Source organism: Spodoptera frugiperda, chromosome 2 (genome assembly GCF_023101765.2).
Source record: "Spodoptera frugiperda isolate SF20-4 chromosome 2, AGI-APGP_CSIRO_Sfru_2.0, whole genome shotgun sequence".
NCBI classification, from domain to species: Eukaryota; Metazoa; Arthropoda; class Insecta; order Lepidoptera; family Noctuidae; genus Spodoptera; species Spodoptera frugiperda.
Genome location: NC_064213.1, coordinates 11,289,418 through 11,308,524, shown reverse-complemented (window position 1 = coordinate 11,308,524; position 19,107 = coordinate 11,289,418). Strand labels below are relative to the sequence as shown.

Here is a 19,107-nt window from a genome sequence, read left to right as displayed (position 1 = left end):
ACGATGCTTTCTCCCGCTAACACAACTGTGCTACTTGCGCACGATTTCAATGAGTTACACTGAAATCGCACGTCATTGTATTATTAACGTTCCCATGTTTACCCAACTGATTAAAAAGAGATATTATATTAACTGACAGATGATGAAAACTGGAAAGACTTGTACTGGGCAATTGACTGTACGTGCAACGTATCACAGGTTCGATTTCCACAAGGAAACCATACCTTTAGAAATCTATGAAGACGAATGCGTCAAATATGATTCTAATCTTGTTATTACAGTTCATGAGTATCAACTCAGTGTTTGGAGTCAGTAAAGTCAGTGCCAACTGACTAACTGATAGACAGACAGACCAACAAATATACAGGTAAACAGGCGGACAGCAAAGCCTCAGCAATAGGATCCAGTTTTTAATTTTGGACTATAATAAAGTACCTTAAAAATATAGCACGATTACTTCAAATTAAGAGTTATATTACTAGAGAGGTGGAAAAAATTCGTAGAAAGAATATACACGACTTGATTGAGGAAAATTGTCGGTTAACCTTTACTTTGCGGAGCATTTTACCGGCTAATTAATCAACTGAAGCTTACCGCGAAATACTTTTATTAAACGTTTTACTTTTAAATGATATACTAACCTACATTACCTTACGTAATATACCATGATTGCATACCTTTTAATCCATTTAGGAGTAGGCAGTTTTATTCGGAGCTGCGGACAACGTAACAGGTTACCGGGGCTCCGGCTCAAAGCAGGAGAAGGAACGGGGTGCTTTTTAGTCAGTAAGAATCTGACACTCCCTTCTGCGTATCCCAAGGCGAGATAAATCATTGGATGATTTACTCCCTTAAAAAAAAGAGGTTAGGCAGTTTTAAAATATCTAAGTACGGAGGTGTGAATTGTGTCCAGTGTATGGCAATGGACTCACCCCTTTTTCCACGGAACTCGTAATAAGAACGGTGAAATTAAATTAAAAACAAATAATAAATATACATACATGAATATTTTTTAAACATAAGCTTTTACAAATCTTCAACTTGAAACCTTGAAAACTTGAATGAAATCTTCAATCGAGTGAAGAATATAAAATATTTATCTGCTTAAAAATTTTGCTATAAGATCCTACTTCATACACACACAAATACACACACACACACACACACACACACACACACACACACACACACACACACACACACACACACACACACACACACACACACACACACACACACACACACACACACACACATACATATATACATTACAAGTTAAATAAAAGCTTATAAAGAAAGATATGTACCATTTATATGCAGAGTGCACTTTACTCTCGGTTTAAAGGAATGATGTAGACTAATATATATGCGAGCTAGTCTCTACTCTACTTCATACAAAGCAAAGCAAAGTTTCTTACTTCGGAAACAAAAACAACAGTTGTACATTCCAGCGTAGTTCACTCGAACATAATACCGCAATGAAAATATGTCGTAAACAGACTTATTACTCTTTTATGCTCGATATAATCTTATGTTTAGTATTAAATATAACAGCTTTGTACTCGTCGTTATTCTAATGTACATAAAATGTTGAGTTTTAAGTAATAATATGTATAAAGAATATCACGATTTTTCATCTCTCTTCCTCTATTACATGGGACTTAAAACACTAATGGTGAAAAATTTGTGTACATTGTATAGCGGCATTACGTGCCATAATGTGCACCTCTGCCTATTCCTTCGGGGATTAAAACTTGTATATGACGTATATATGTTAGTTTAAGGTATATATCTATGGGCCATAGTTGCCTGATTATAAAGGTTTAAATAAAAATAAATAAATAAATAAATAAAAAGCGTGACGTTATGCACGATTTCTGATCTGACTGGTGGAATCGAACCAGAGACATTGTGTTGAACTAACGAGGTATAGTTATACATTACATAATGAAATAAAGTTCATTAAAATAATAAAATATTTCGGACTATAATTATATGAGACTTTTAAAATCCTTAACTCTCTAAAGTACAATTAAATAATAATTTACGCCGTACTTAATGAAACTCGAATGTTAAAACTGATTAAAAGAAATATGCCGAAATTACACTCGGTGTCGGTAAAGAGTTTGATCTTAGAGGTCATACTAAATATTAAGATTTTAGTAGCAGTACGTTTGTCTTTAAGAAACATCGAATTATGATTGTGAGAATGGGAATTATTAATTGGAATTGTGCACAATTGTTAGTATTGACATCGGAAATTACACACTTAACCAAGTTTTGCCATTCTGGCAGAAATCGGGTTGGTGACCAAACGTAGACTTATCAACGCTAAAAAAATATTTCGGATTCGATTCTACTATTAGGATTCTTCGATATTTCAAAATTAAATATCCTCACAGTAGTGCAGATTCTGAAAGGGAAATGTGCCCGCTATATGGCGACAGGCATACCCCCTAGTATATGGGACTCATAACATACCTAACTGTCATATATAAGGCATATTCCTACTAGAGAATACTAGTAGTGATGCGACTGTAACTCATCTGGTGTTACGGGCGGTGCTGATCGCTTACCATCAGGTGACCCAACTGCTCGTTTGCCCTCTATTCCATAAAAAAGTAGTAGAAGTGATACCATGTTATTTAATCATTCTTAAATAGAACATTGAACACAAGACTTAGCACCTAACATTTGGAGACAGATAATAAAGAATAAAACTAAATCATCACCCTATTTACAAGGACAGTAGACAGCAGTAGCCATAACTGGTATCATTATAGTTTAATAGGAATTAATAAAGCGGAAAGCTGTAACAGCTAGCCGGAGTTACACGGCTGCTCATTACCATAATGGTGTTGTTTTGCCGTCTGAGATGGGATTAATGGGGTGTGCTTTCCACCATCTTCTATTTAATATCTATCTGACCTGAAAGTCATAACATTTTCTTGAAATAATGTGCCGTAATATCCAATTTAGTAAAGTGACCATCATATAGATGGTTGACAGGCCACAACTGTGCGTTTCTCACGAAACTTTTTGTCTCACACTCACACAGCAAAACTGTGGAATGAGCTGTTGTCTGCGGTATTTCTGAACCCATACAACCTTCAAACCTTCGAAAAAAGCGAATTTCTTTTTAAATGGTAGGCAACGTACCTGTAACTCCTTTGGTGTTGCAGATGTCCATGGGCGGCGCGTTATCATCAGGTGATCTGTCTGTTCGTTTACCGGCTTATACCATAAAAAAATTAAGGCCTAATCTATCTAATCCGGATTAATGTAATATATATCAGCATACATTCATGGAAATAGCGTGATAAAAACCAAAACTAAAGTTACTGATTGTCATTTATTTTGAGTTCTACCAAACTTCGTGTTACTCATGACAATTATGAAAATATCACAACATTTTACCTGACAAGAGAATCGAACCCAAATCAGCCAATCTTATTAACCCAAAATAATAAACAATTCAGTACCCAAATCTTTGTAACCCATTTTACTAAACTAACACGTACACATATCATATACCCGTCTTTACCCAAGGCGTGCCCGTCAAGTTTCGGAAGGAAAGGGGGCCCTCAAGGGATTGTATGGTAGAGTACAACTGAATTATATATTGGACAAGCAACTTGGGGATACACGAGTGAAGTTGCGGGCCCTAACATGTTTTATTTGTTTAGTTACACGATTTCTATAAGTTAAGGGTTTTGTTGGAATTTTGCTCAGTTTTGAGGTTTTTATTCGTTTGTTTGAATGAAGTTTGTTATTTTTTAATTTGGTTATTTTGTGTCTTATGTGTGGGATGAGAGTAGTGTCGAAATGTTAAACTTTTTGAATTATAAAATACTAGCGACCCGCCCCAGCTTCGCATGGGTGCAATGTTGACATACTATACATGTATTATACATATAAACCTTCCTCTTGAATCACTCTACCTATTACAAAAAACCGCACCAAAATCCGTTGCGTAATTTTAAAGATTTAAGCACACAGACGAACAGACAAAAATAGTGACTTTGTTTTATACTATATTATAGGCACGCTGCCGCCGCGCCGCGTCGCCGTAAACGCTACGTTCTGCAATTTTTAAATCTGTACATCTTCAAAAATATTGATTTAAATCAGATGCTGTAAAAGGCCAAATAGATCTATATTAAATCAACAATGTATTTAAGGTATTTAATTGGATAAGGATTAATGCTGTATTGGTTAAAATCGCTACGAATATTAGTCATTATTTGTCGTAAAAAGTAAATGACAAAAAAATGTTATTGTGGGATATCCATAAGAGATAGACATATACCATCGCGGAGTTTTCTGTAGATCTTTTCATTGTGTACAATACTTAGTACATTATTTTGATAAATCTCGTAGGATTCAGCCTGCGTTTGCAATGTAAGCGGAAAAAATGTAATTATTTGCGACATCACATACATAGAAACCTCAAAAATAACAGTATTTGTCCACTATTTAATGGATGATATTATACATAAAAACCTTCCTCATGAGTTACTCTATCTATTAAAAAAAACCGCATCAAAATCCGTTGCGTAGTTTTAAAGATTTAAGCGTTCATAGGGACAACATGACACATGACAGAAAAAGCGACTTTGTTTTATACTATGTAGTGATGATACAAGTATGTAACAGTATGTTGTCCAAACTAATGTTTTTTTTTAGTTATTTAACATTAAAAACACAGATAATAGTGTCCAATATATTATTACAAGCCCCTTTTGCTTTTGTATAACACAATTCTCTAATCAAAGTACAGATATTGCTAAAAACCAACACTAAAATAACCCAAAAATAGCACAATCTCCCACATCCTACAAGAATAATAACCATAAAAATCCTAACATTAATCCATTCTTTAGCCTTTTCTTAGGAAAAGGTCCTGAAAAAAAGATACCTCCTAAATTATGAAGGTATATCCTTGATACGTATTCTTATGAAGATAGGTATTGAAAGGATGTGTTTGAAAGAGGGTAGCTGGGAGGAACCGGAGGGCTTTGTGATGCAAGCTACCTACGTACCTACTGGGCGCAAATAAATGCTGGGACTTGTGCGATGCTGGCTTCCTGGGTGAGATTGAGATACTCCGAATGTAACGATAGGAAAGAAAATTGTGAGGTGATGTGTTTTGTTTTTGTATTTTTGAATAAGGAAGTTTACTTAATTTTTATTTTAATGTCCGTCTGGTAGATTAATTTAAATGAAAAGAATTTATTTTGTACATAGGCTACAAAACAGCATTTTTAAACATCAAAATTATTTAAAATACAATCTAGATGAAGTCAAAACAGTTTGGAAATTCATTCATTCATTTAGTCCCTCAATTAGATAATGACACGTATTTTTTTATCTTATCATATAAGAAAACAATAGGTACTCAGGTAAAACGAATTTATGTTTAGGAGTGAGCTAGGTAGCTAACTACGTCAAGCGATATTTCAAATGATTATATTGTCGAAAATATTTAAGTCTGTTCGTCTGAGAAGAGACCTTTGGTCAGTATTGGCCACTTATAGGCTGATGATGTGTGATGGTGTTGCTTATTAATTGATCAATCTTAGGTCAATTAATTGAAAACTTAACTAATAATTAGATCACTAAAACTGAATTCTGTGGTTCAATGCGGTCGTCATAAAGCATACTTTTGCCTATAACTTTTAATTATTGAAGTTTTTGTTTAAATATAACTATATAAATGTAGTATTTATTCTCGGTTTTGCAGTCTGTACATATATAGGTATTTCGTAAGAGATCTCTCGACCGTTAGCGGCCATGTCTCCGAGCCCCAGCCCTCAGGCTACCTATCAATATTCCACAGCCTTGCCACGAACGTATCAATGCAACTTTACTTTAAGTGAGGTTATCAGAATTATAATTTCTTAATAATTAACTTTACATAATTATAGTTTTCCAAAATCAATGAGGTCTGATCTTTTTTGGTAATAGTGTCTTCGTCGAGGTAATTCAATGAATTGAAATTACGATTTCAGGTATTCAAGAATACCTTATATATTGTCTATATGAAAATAGAAAATAGAGATGATGACAGGGTATGAAAATTAAAAATCTACTTAGTCCGCCTGTTAAGTATTGAAAAAATATTAGGCACATATTTTTTAATTTGTCCTATAACATAGCAATGCTTAAAACGAATCAGAGTTTAGGAGTGGGACCAAAATTTCTACGTATAAAACGTACCTAGAAATGACTTCACGCGACATTTCAAATCTGAAATTGGAGATATATATCTCCAAAAGTATTTGTTTCTCTAAGAAAATAAAAAATACGTGTCTAATATTTCAAAATAATTTACAAGACGGACATTAAAATAAAAATTAATCTAAATCTAATTAAAATAAAAAACTGTTTTTACCCGACTGCGCCAGAAGGAGGGTTATGTTTTTCGAGAGTATGTATGTATGTATGTATGTATGTATAATTGTTTGGCACGCTCTGCAGCCTAAACGGCTTGACGGATTTTGACTTGAGAGGTGTCGTTAGATTCGTATTTACTGTGAGAGTGACACTGGATATATCAAAATGATAAAAAAACAAAATGGCGGATTTTCGGCGCCAAAATCGAATATTGCTCACTCTCTAGCCTAAACGACTCGATGGATTTTGGCTTGAGAGGTGTCGTTAAATTCGTATTTACTGTGAGAATGACACTGGATATATCAACATAATAAAAAAATCAAAATGGCGGATTTTTGGCGCCAAATTCGAATATTGCCCACTCTCTAGCCTGAACGACTCGATGAATTCAGCTTAATTGTTTGATTCGTATTTACTGTGAGAGTGACACTAGATATATCAAAATATAATAAATAATAAAACTAAAAGAAAATAAAATAAAAAAGGTAATTTAAAAAACTAAAAAACCCGACTGCGTTTCTTTATAACATGAAAATGAAAAAACCCTAAAACAAGAATACAAGAAAAATTTAAGCAGTCGGGGCCCATTCTAGAAAGCCAGCCGTATGTGACCTCACTAAGTCTTCATAATATTTAGAATGGGTCCCGACTGCTTAAATTTTTCTTGTATTCTTGTTTTAGGGTTTTTTCATTTTCATGTTATAATATAAAGTCAATTCATTATAAATAAAAAATAAAAAAAACACATGACTAAAACACATTTTTGAGGTTATCACACACATTTTGAAGAATTCACAACGGACGCAAGATCTCAAGTACATCTCAGTTGAAGTTGTAAAAAGAGTTGTAAAACCTCGCACCCACTGTAAGGCCGGCTTATCTTGATGGTGGCCACTGGGGAAGGCATAAAACATGGATATCTTTACAATCTACCACAGTTATGTTTGTACGTCTAATGGTTGGAAGGTCGACTGCTGAGCTTGAGGTCCTGGAGACTCCTGGATTGGTATTTTTTATGGGGTCACCTGATGGTAGTTGATTAGGATTGTCTTTGGATATCTGCGATATAGAAGTTTTCAGGAAGTTGGGTCTTCGGTTATCTCACTTACACGTGTTGATATCTATCGTATTATTGAGTCTTTTACGTTTCCATTACGTTTGCATTAAGTTTTCTTAGTATATAGTTTTTTATATGTGAACATATAAAAGAAAAACTTTAAGAACAGATTGCTAATTGGTGATCTTATCGTTGTAAAGCCATATCTCACACATTTCCTTCTTATTTGTCACATGTACATTTTCTAGTCGGTTATCGCTGTAGAATTTGGAGTTGAGAAAGTTTCTAATTAAAAATATTTGTTTATGAGAACTACAGAATACTACAGTGTGGTACATGGGTACGTACTGTGATTTCTTAAATCCTTTTAGAGAAGCTTCCACTTGATAAAGTGTAATTTATCAAAATGCTAACATTTCAAAAACTAATTATCGAAATTATCTTTCATCTCTTTCAAAAGCCAGCAGAAAGTCGTAAGAGCATGTGGAGCGTTGCGGGGGTGGTACGGTTAGGAGAGGGGGGAGGGGGAGGAGTGCGCATGCGCCGCGCGTTGCCAAAAATCTAGTCAAACTGGCTCGCTATAGTGCAACGCACTTCTCGATGAATGCGTGTGCGCATACGAGTGCATTGGAGTCGACTTTCTTATGTTAGATATTTTGGGTTCATGAAAATTTTTATCACGTCAAAATAAGAAAGGTTTTCAATATGATTTAACTAATTGTGAATGGTTCGTATCTATGGGTTTTCTTTTATCTTTGATATTAACTTTTTGGTGATTTTACTTTTAATTATAATGATATTTGTATATTACAATAAACCTTTTCTTCAGCACTCGCTCATGTAACACACATTATTGCGTTATTAATTTTATCAAATCACAAAAAAAAAATGTTCGAATAAAACCTTTTTCCAACAAGTTCAAGCAGACAAAAAGTTTTAAAAACAAAAATATCTACACCTACTCTACAACACCTCCTGTTCAGGTCGTTAGATAGTCATACGACTCAAGTAGGTGCATCTAAAAACTGCAACTCGATTGGGAGGCTGCAGCGAGGTGCAGGAGGGGGGAGGGCGTAAAAAAAATAAGAGTGCGCCAAAATGCGCGGGCGATGACCGGCCAGCGACCTAAGTTAGACCTAAAAGACCCTAGGTCTTAAGTGTGAATGTGGGTGTAAGTTTTTGTCGTGTATTATTTGTGTTTTATTATGTACTTATTGTGTTTCGTGTTTAGGTATTTCGGGGTTTAATGACTGGTGGGATTGGTTTGTGTAGCTACTCGAGTGTCGCATGTGGTTTCGTATAGTTGATGATTGAATGAGACGCAATAGTTTCGTTTGCACAACACGTTGGCTTACATGAAGGAAAGAGTTTTACACTGTGCCTTAATGCTAATTTTTTATATTTTTAATACTTACTTTAAAAGTAATTCTTAGTCGAAAAGAAATTTGAGCGAAGTGTCGCAACAAATGCACATGTTAGCTGTTGAATAAAATACTGTTTATCTTAACACACGCTTTACGCCTGTTAATTCAGTTCTTAATAATTATGTAATACATAGTCACTCTGGTAACAAACTGTACTTACAAACCACGTGGTACCTTAGCGACCACGTTTTCCCGCCCACCAGTGTAGTTTTGTTATCTGTGGCTAGGACAGAAAGAAATAAATAAAAGCTTTACTACGTGTTTTCAAAATAAGTTTTCTTAATTACAATTTATAGGCTAGCGACAGAGTAGCGACTAGTGGATCTGATGTCAGGGCCGCGACGGACGGTACAGGCGTGCCAGGGTACTTAAGTAGTTTTCATCAACGGATTTGCTCGCGTCAATTTTTTATCTCATTTTCTCTTCTCCCAGCATTGAAAGTATGTAAAATTTCAAGAAGATTGCTTGACTGTGATTATAAAGGCAAAAAAGGTAACAAGGAACTAAATAGGCGATAATAATATTACTGTAATCAGTAAATAGACTTAACAACGTTGTAAACTGTATAAAGTTACAATGTTGGCTGACAATGATTCACGATGACAGCTGATGGCCACACTCTTATAAAATTATATTAGGATCATCCAACCCTATAATATCGTATAACATAACTTTAAATAACTAATTATAATTCCGAAAGGTTGCTAACACCTGGCCACGCTTCATTGCCCGTCAAAAGCTGAAATACCAAAACACTTTTTTATTTTTTCCACAAACGCAAATCATAAAAATTCTTTGCCGTATGATTTGCAACTTTATCGCCAAGTCATTAAGTTTCAAATCTAATATTTAATGTAAATGTAATATAAGAATTTCTATCTGAGTACGAAATGAGAGAGCGACCAATATTGAATGACCTCCCCGCTTACTTTGGCTCGGAAATTGTGAAACGAATTAGGGATTTTTTATGTAACGTTAGAGGTCTTTTTATTTTGGCGTGGGTGGCGTAAATGAGAAAAGGTAGCGATAGTCATATCCCAGAAAAAAAGGTCTGTGATTGCGCCATATATTTTTCAATTGATTGATTGACATACACGCTACAGTACTTGGTGAAAACTACAAAAATAGGAGTCACTTTTATACTCCCGAGATGGAAAATCAGTTTACGACCCACATAATGGAAATGGAGAATATAATATAGCCAGTGAACATTTGCTATTATCTGTAGAATGTGTCCTAAAACTGCTACCAAAGGCTGCTAGAAAGACAGCAGCATCTCCTATCTCCTAAATTTAAAAATCCTGACTAAGATTGCCCTCGCCAAGCATGGGGATTATAGCAACCTGCTTGGTTATAGGAGAGGTCTTTGATCATTAGCAGTCGACGTTGTTTGGGTTAATGATGTAGGGTTGTAGAGTGATAAGTCCCTCCCGCTACCTCCCATCCCTTGCACCAGTTACGTGGGCGAAGGTGAACGATTTGTCAATGCGGGTCATTAGCGGGTCCAAACGAGAGGATAGCTTCTTTGTGACTGGCCCCAAGTTAGTCATTATGAATGCCATCACCATTTCGGTAATAATTGCGGTTATTTCAGGTAAAACATGACAAACGTATGGACAATATACTTTTGTATGTGTGGACTGGGGACAGGTTGTCGTCTTTGAGTAAAAGAGCGATGATAATGATGATTTTGACTTGATGTTATAGCTTCTGTTGATTTTTTGTTAAGGGTTGTTAGATCATGATGATATTTATTGACTTTTCGCCCGTTGTTATGAAGTCATAAGGAACAGTTCTATTCTTAATCAGTAGATTTAAATTAAAACTTCAGTCGAAATAGGAAAACTTTTAATATTTTCGTTACGTAGAATATAAGTATGTTCTTTGCATTGGCAAATAACTACTAATAATTATTGTATTAGTATCGTTTTCGGTAAACGACGATAATCGAGGATGTATAAGTGCGTTAGATATAAAGGGTTGTTATTAGAATATAATATGTACATATTTCCGTTTCTGAAACCGGTTTTTTTAACGGGGCAAATCATCCAAGAAGACTTCCCTCGCCTTGGGCGAGGTAAAGGGGAGTGTTCCCGGTTTCTACTCCGGCGAGCCGGAGCCTCGGTAAACTCGCTAGATAATTTGCAGCTCCAAGGTAGTCCGTAGTTCTTTCTGAAATCCTAATATATAGACCTAATATTGCAACATTTAGGTTAAAAAAGCATATTTTTCTACTTCCAGTTGAAGTCCCCGACGGAGGAGAGTACCGGTACTGATGGCGGGGAGACTCCTGCTGCCAACGGCTCCATCTTCACCATGACCTTGAAGAACAACCACCTGATCGTCGAAACTGAGGAGAGAAATGTAAGCTAGAACATTTGATATTTAACTGAGTTTTTCATATTTTATTTATTCATTGATTCATTGATCCATTAATCTCACAAAGTAAGTCTTGCACGAGATTAAAATACGTGTCTTATATTTTTTCGTTACCTAACTGACGGACTAAATATTGTTTTAATATTCAAATCCCGTCATCTATTTCAATTTTAATTCCCGTCAATAACGATTTTAATGGACACAAAAAAACGAATAGAGTAAAATATATTAATAGTTTAGAAAGTGTGTTCTCTGATAGTAATTAAAGCAGTAAATCAGAGTTAGAAAGTTTATGTTACTTTGCTTTAGGATAATTTAAAGTTAGTTAGGATTCTAGCAGATGCTTCGTCCAGCATGCAAACTTTCTAAAATCCCTGATGCAAATTCTAACACTGTGGTCACTTGGAGCATTTTCCCTCACCACGTAAGAACTCGGAGGGAACTTTTAGATTTATTTAATGAGTATACTTACATATATAGTTATGTATATTGAAAAAAATACTTATGAAAATATTCTTCTCTTTTCAGGACATCACAAAAAATGGTCGAGAAACCAAAATGAAGTATTCTCCTGACAACGACGGTATCTTCGTCGTTGAGGTGCAACAGTCTGCAGCCTACAGACCCAACAAGACTATCCCTAACTCCCCACCCCAAGATCCTCAAATCTCAACCAATCAGGCTCTGATACACCGCGTCCCTGAAGAATTAGAGAAGAAAATCGAAGAAGACAGTGAAAAGAGTAGCACGAGATATGAAAAGGACAAAGCACTTGCGTTATCTAGTACCGGTCTCTCCATTTCAGACCTCAGCATGTCATCCATCGGCTCTCACAACGTCAGCTACTCATATAGCAGTCAGTTGGGCTATGAACAAGGACCTTTCGGGTACCCAGTATATGCTGGCTACGATATATCCAAAGATGATGTACCAGAAGGAATAGTGAACGACAACTCCCAAGAACCCTTGATCACCAAAACCCCAACAGACCCTGACAAGCCAGTGGTAACTGCAGCAATATTCAAGCAGGACTCCATCATAGGTAGCGACGCATTGCAAGGCCCAGGATACTGCATCGAAGGCTCAACTGATGGACCTCTGTTATCGGATGTTCAAGCAAGAGAATACAGCTTACAACATCTTCATGATCAGAAGAAAATGGAAAATGGTGTAGCAGTTCCTGTGGCGGAGAAAATTGAGAGTTCCAAGTCTTTGAATCGAGCTGATAGTCTTCCTGTGCGGTTAGAAGAAGGAGAACCGGAGAAGGTGCCCATGGAAACTATTAAAGAAGATGATGCTCCTGGGAAAGATTCATTGAAGGGTAAGAGAGGATCGTTGCCAATTATAAGGACAGATATGTACGAATCTGTTCGAGACGTGATTCTGCCTTCGGGATCTCCGAAGTTTGAGAAGTTGATGAATGAAACATCGCCAGGGGATGGAGCGTTCGACTCGCCCCCGATGATCACGATCACAGAGGAGAGTGAATCCAGCAAGTCTGACGGCACGAGTTAATTCAGCGCTCGTTTTTATGTATATAGTATGTTTGAGGTTGTTTTTTGATGTGATGAGGTGTGGTGCCAGGGAGAGAGTACAGCGAGGGAGTATAATATCGTGGTAGTGGTTACTTGATAAAATACAAGTAGAGATTGAAACTTAATGTGATATTCAGGTATACCAATTTGTGATATGCGAAGTCTATTTGATTCTCGATACTATTTTCCATATTGATCTAAATAATTAATTTTCTTATCTTTGTCTATTTCTAGTTATCTTTTGGGATGGGTCGCTTTCTCCCTGTCGCCACATTGTTTAGTAAATAATTTTGTAAAATCTATTGAAGTAGTCGTAAGCTTCCAGTCACCTCGTTCCGTTTCAGTTCAGGTTCAGCCACTAGTAGTCCTCGACCGCTCTGTGTGTTGCTCTGTAGGTGAATTTGTAAATTAGATTTCTACGAGGATACTTAGGTGATACTAACAATATATTGTTTTATTGAATTACTTTTTTCAGGCGACATAGTTACAAACATTGTTGTATTAAACCATTCCCAGTTTTGAGAAAAGCTTTTGATACAGTTGACATCTAGGATTAAAATAATATTCCAAGATAAGACCACGTGTCATAGTGAATAAAGACTACCAATGTGCATATTTGTATGTATCTTACACATAGCTTAACCTAATTTTACTTCAATTATACAGAAAATCAGTACCCTTAGAACGACTTTGTTTTACTTTTAGTGAGATCGAAACTAAAACACGTTCGTCGCTCTGATTGGTTGGTTCATTCGACTCGGCCAATCAAAGCGCTCTCGATATGATTTCTTTACGTAAGCAAATTCGTACTAAGGATACAAGAATTCTGTGAATATTAAAACTGATTTGTAAGAAATAACTATGTTCGTTTATCTAGTATTTCTCTTTCTTCATACTATAAATTGGATATCTGTATTAGTATCGCTTGTTATTCCTTCTTTGAGAATGTGTCGGTACCAGTAGGTGTTGATATTGGATTTATAGTATGAACTGATGATGAAGGATTCTTCAAAATGTCATCTAAGTATCCTAGTGTTTGTAGGATAGGTATGAAACAAAGTGATCAGTACGCCTTAGTACGAGTTTGCTTTAAGTTTAAAGTAATCGAAACGAAAGTGTGTTCGGAACTTTGATTGGCGGGTTTATTCGAGCCAACCAATCAGCGCCGAACGCGGTCTCGTTTCGATTACGGTAAACGTAAAGGAAACTCATAGTAAGGGTACAGGTAAAAATATAAATGGTTGAATGTTAAAGACAGCATTATAAAAACTATTGACAGTGCAATATTTATTTTTAAATAGTAGTTTGTTACACCGTTTTAGTTAAGTTACTTATTATATGTAGATGCTCTATAACTAAATACCTAGTTTGAATAAAAACTGACAAGTTGATTGTTTTCTGTAGAGATTGTAATAACTGATTTGAATTCATATATGTCTTTGACATTCAACCATAGATGTCTGCTATAGGGAAGATTTCCATGATGATAATTCCGTACATTTGTTTTCTTCATCGTTGTGGCCAAATAGTTGTATATGTATAGCATAAGTGATCGTGGAAGGAATGTTGGCAGGGCTGTCACTGTCAGCTAATTTTATTTTTAAATAAATATAATTGCTTTGCCTGTGAAGTGATTGCAAGCTATGGTCTAACCATAAGCTGCTATTGTTCAGAGAAATAATGGAAAATTACGCACAATTAATATCGCAATTATCTCGTATTTCTAATTGTTGCTAATCTAATAGTTTTGTTTTCTTCGGCATGATGATCAGGTTGGGAGATATGTCGAGGAAGATTTTGATGACAGAAAATGGAAGTAATATGGAATGGTATTAAACGACTAAGTGGATCAGAGGGAAATGGCGGTATGAACTCGATACCTATGAAAAGGATTGGACACAGAAAGCTTATCGAAGAGACGAGTGGAAGAAGGGTAGAAGAAGTAAGGGGTGGGTCGTAAGGTCGTAGGCCTCCGGCCTTTGCCCTGCAGAGGGACGACCATGGCAGAAAAAAAGGTATTAACATAATATCTTGTTTTCTACCAAATGTTTTGAAAGTAATACATTTTTTTTGTTTGTTGTATTTAGTCAGGGGGTAAAATGCCAATTACTTTTGACCCAAACAGACAAACAGGTAAAGTAATATAAGTGTTTAAAAATGTTAAGCCGGTAATTGGTGATTTAATTGTTTATCTGTAATTTATGTAATTTGTGATGCTCCGTCAACATTTTAATTCCACATTTACACCAATTTTCGCTACTAACTAGACTAAGATTCTTATCGTTATAAAAAAATATTGATAAATTAAGGAATTGAGATTCAGTATTAAAAGCTCTTTTCATTTGTATTTATATAGTTTATTATATATTATTAATAATTACTATTACTAATAATAAAACATTATTATTTGTTAGTTGTTAGGATAAAGTTAGTTTTGCTCAGTTTTCTAAATTGTTTTCGGAAGTTGTGATAGGATTTATAGATAAAATAATTAATTATTATTAAATAAATATAATATTTTTGTGTTTAATATGAAGGTGTCTGTTGATTGTAGTGTATGTGGCTTGGATGACAAACAAAACTATACTCTAACGTCCTATGTTTTGATACAAAGTGACGCTAAAATCCTTTGTATTTTACAATAGGTGATTTGCTCTAATACCTACAAAATTATATTAAAATAGACAGACAGTCAATTAATAATGTTTTTTATGTGACTCTTTTCTCTAATATTAATTTTTGAAGTTATCTAGTGTCGTAAGATAATGTTTGTGGACTTCAAATACAGATGTCTCCCATGTGTACTGCAGTCAAGAGAAACCTTCACTCTATTATATTAGTTTGTGTGTTAGAGCCGTCCGCGAGACAAACGAAACGTAACGTGCCAAATGATGAAACAAATTATGAAGAGTTTAACTGAATGCAACTAGTTTTACGAATTAATTACAGACAAATATTATGTGTAATTACGTTGAATGATTAATACATGACAACACCTCTTTTATTCTGAATAGGTAATATACCTTAGATATTATCTCTGCTTACCTCTTCGGTAAAAGGCGTGACGATATAAAAAAGATAAAATACAACCAAACCTGGAAGTACAAAGTATCATTCATTTCATTTGTTATAAATTTTACAAAGTCAAAATTCCTTTAATAGATTTTTAACTTTATTACAAAAGAATAAGGTTGGAAGTCTATTAAATACTGTCTCTACCAAGAACGAGGTCCTAAGTTCTAAAACTAGGGCTATTAATGAGATTTTAGAATCAAAATTTATTATTAATTTACTAAGAGAACATTGCATTATAAAACAAAATGTCTGCCAAACTCGTAAGACTAGTTGCCAAGACGGAATATCCGCGTAAATCGATATTATGAATGAAATAACTATGATTTCTGTGTAGGCTAGTTCAAAAGCTAAGAATTTGAAATATATAAACTAGTACATAAGTGATAACGTAATTATTATTACCTACGTGTAAAATGAATTTAGTTCGCATTAATGATTTTAATATTTTATTTGGAGTTACTTTTATAAAATAAATTTAAAGTGATTTGCGGAGGGTGTGTTTTATTGGAATTTGTGACTTATGCGTACACGATTATGTTACAATTTTCGTTACAAAGTTCATTGAGATTAGTTCATTCAAAGGTATTTGATGGTTCAAACATCACCCAATTTTAAGTTGATCTCAAATAGGTCCAATTATCCCTCTTTCTAATCCCCGATTCCCCAATAACCCTTAAATTCCTAACCTCCAAAAGGTCGGCAACGCACTTGTAACGCCTCTGGTGTTTCGAGTGTCTATAGGAGATGGCAATTGCTTACCATCAGGTGATCCGTCAGCTCGTTTACCGGCTTATACCATAAAAAAAACATATTTCTGTCACTACAATAAAGTATCACTTAAAATTGGGTGGAATATCTCACCGTAAAAGTATAAACTATCTACACCGGACTCATTGTAGAAGTTAACATACAAGTTAAAACAGTGCGTTAGTAGTTCTGGAAAAATTACATAGATGTCGTTAGTAGTACGCTATAGATTTAACTTAAGCGTTACGACTCTCGCAACGATTTTAGTTACATTGCCATCTAGCGGGTGGATAACGAACTGAAATTGAGGGTGAGAGTAAAGATAAGTGAGAGGGTAATTTTATTATAGCTTTGTATTGTTTTCATTTAATGAAAAGTTAGGGATGAACGTGGTAGATGGCGTGCTTTTAAATTTTGAAAATATGACTTTACGCTGAGTAATAGGAGAGTGCTAAGCTGGATAGTTGGTTATTGGACAATTGAGAATAACATAGTTGGTATAGTGTTGATTAGTGGTACTTCAATATAAAATCTGTGTTAGTATCTTAGGAATTTACTCTTTGAAATGACCAACTAACTTAATTTAAAGATATGATAAGAATAATTTACAATTAATTTGTGTCCCTGGTTTTATACATAGGATTCAAAATAACTTTCAGGTCTGGTGATGATGATAATTTAAACTTTCAACTTTTTCATCTTGAATTATTACATAAAGTTCTATGTATTTTGTAACTTAAGTTAACTTAAGTTAACCTTGTTTACAGTAACATGAGTAGGGAACCTGAAGAGATACAAAACAAATACAATATAAGTCATGTTTAGTACACCTCTACTCACACCGTGAAGCATATAACATAGGTACCTGAGTTGTATTGTAGTACAGTCCTAATATGTCGTATGTAGGACTCTTAAAATATAATAAACAATGTCATTATCATTATCTTATTAAACATAATTTGTGTGAAACTTTCAATAGTTTTGTGAATAGTTTCATAGTTTTATGTGTAGTTGTGTATACAATGTTATATATAGGTTGTTATTCTCTACTGTGATAGAGTCAAGACGTTATATTTATACTTAGAGTAACAATAAACAGCAATAATAATCGTTGAACAAACTTGAACATTTGCAAAAATTAAAAAACAGCAAAGCTTGCATGTCACAGGGCGCTACACCAGGAAGTAGCTCCTAAAATAAATTATAAAAGAATACTCGGCAGTTATTTATACCCGCGCGTATGTCCAAAATACCCCTCGTTTGACTACGTACATTTTTATTCCCCTGGACCGCAGTAAACGGGAAAAATAGGTCAAACAACCGCCGCGCCGCTCAAACACGGAAAAAATTTAAACTGATAAAAAGACATTAGCCCCGTCACAAACATCACAACTACCCTCATCTCGCCGCTATTGATTCACTGCGGATAATTGAGTACACGCGTGTCACCCCCCCTCCACACGACACCCCCACACACCCCCCTCATCACCCCCCACACACACGCGTCGCACCTCATTTGATTACAACAGAAAAAGCGGCGAAAAATCGAGTAGATGCGATGCAGTAATCTACCCGTCGCCATAGCAACCGATATTAACGCGAGGGGGGTACATCACATAAATAGATTCACACATAAGTCCGATTCCACACACGCGCCCCCACTCACCCCCCACATTTTTGTACAGTGTTAAAATGCCTAAAACCACCCCTCCCGAGTTTAAAAATGCCGCGCGGGCCTCGACGCAGATTAGCTAAAACTACGTATTTTTTACCCCTCCGAGAGGGATCTGTTTTCTCTTTTGCCCGCTTGCTAACTACCGAAATGTGGGGGGAGGGGGGCTAGGGGTCGAGGGTACGGAAAACTTTGTGTTTTAAATATGTCCGAAGGCACGCATTAAAACCGTTTGCGAAATACGAATCATTAGTGTGTTGTTTTACCCTTTCGCCGTTGTATATTTGTGTTTCGCGTTACACTTTTATTTTGGGACGCTACCTAGATTAGAGGGTCAGGTATTGTGTTACCTACATGTGGGCGTTAGGAGATACCGACGGAAGAGCGTGCTCTTAATTATTACAGCTTTATAAGATTCTAGACTAGAAATGATGTTTCTATTACGTAATCTTACATATTAAAGTTACATTACTAAAGAGATTCCATCTCATTATTCCTTCTTTAAGATATCAATAATTGATTTTAAAACTTCTTATAACTGTACTGTCTTCTGTACAATATTAAGAAAGAAGAATCTCCTTTATCTTACACAAAATAATTAACAAGTTCTGTGGTTAACGGAACAACAGTTTACTTAAACTCAATAGTTAATGCTTATGGTTAACCACTAGTATGGGGGTTTGAGGGTGAAGACAATTCCCCCATAAGATGAAAGGGTAAATGTTCAAACAACAAGAGACGGTATAAGGTGTTAAACGGTGGTTTGGCTTTTTGGAAGTAGTAAGAAGCTGTGTATAACTATTTGTATTGAACAATGAAGAT

The 19,107-nt window shown here is 35.2% G+C and overlaps 1 protein-coding gene across 2 annotated transcripts in view; it reads left to right on the top strand.

Moving 5' to 3' along the window:
* Positions 1-13,265, top strand: part of LOC118269053 (uncharacterized) — a 72,206-nt gene extending 58,941 nt beyond the window's left edge. For both annotated transcript variants that reach the window (XM_035583938.2, XM_035583936.2), the window contains exons 5-6: positions 11,119-11,241; positions 11,785-13,265. In XM_035583938.2, the coding sequence (XP_035439831.1) occupies positions 11,119-11,241; positions 11,785-12,771 (1,110 nt within the window). In that variant the 3' untranslated portion in view covers positions 12,772-13,265. The remainder of the gene's footprint in view (positions 1-11,118; positions 11,242-11,784) is intronic.
* The last annotated feature ends 5,842 nt before the right edge of the window (positions 13,266-19,107 follow it).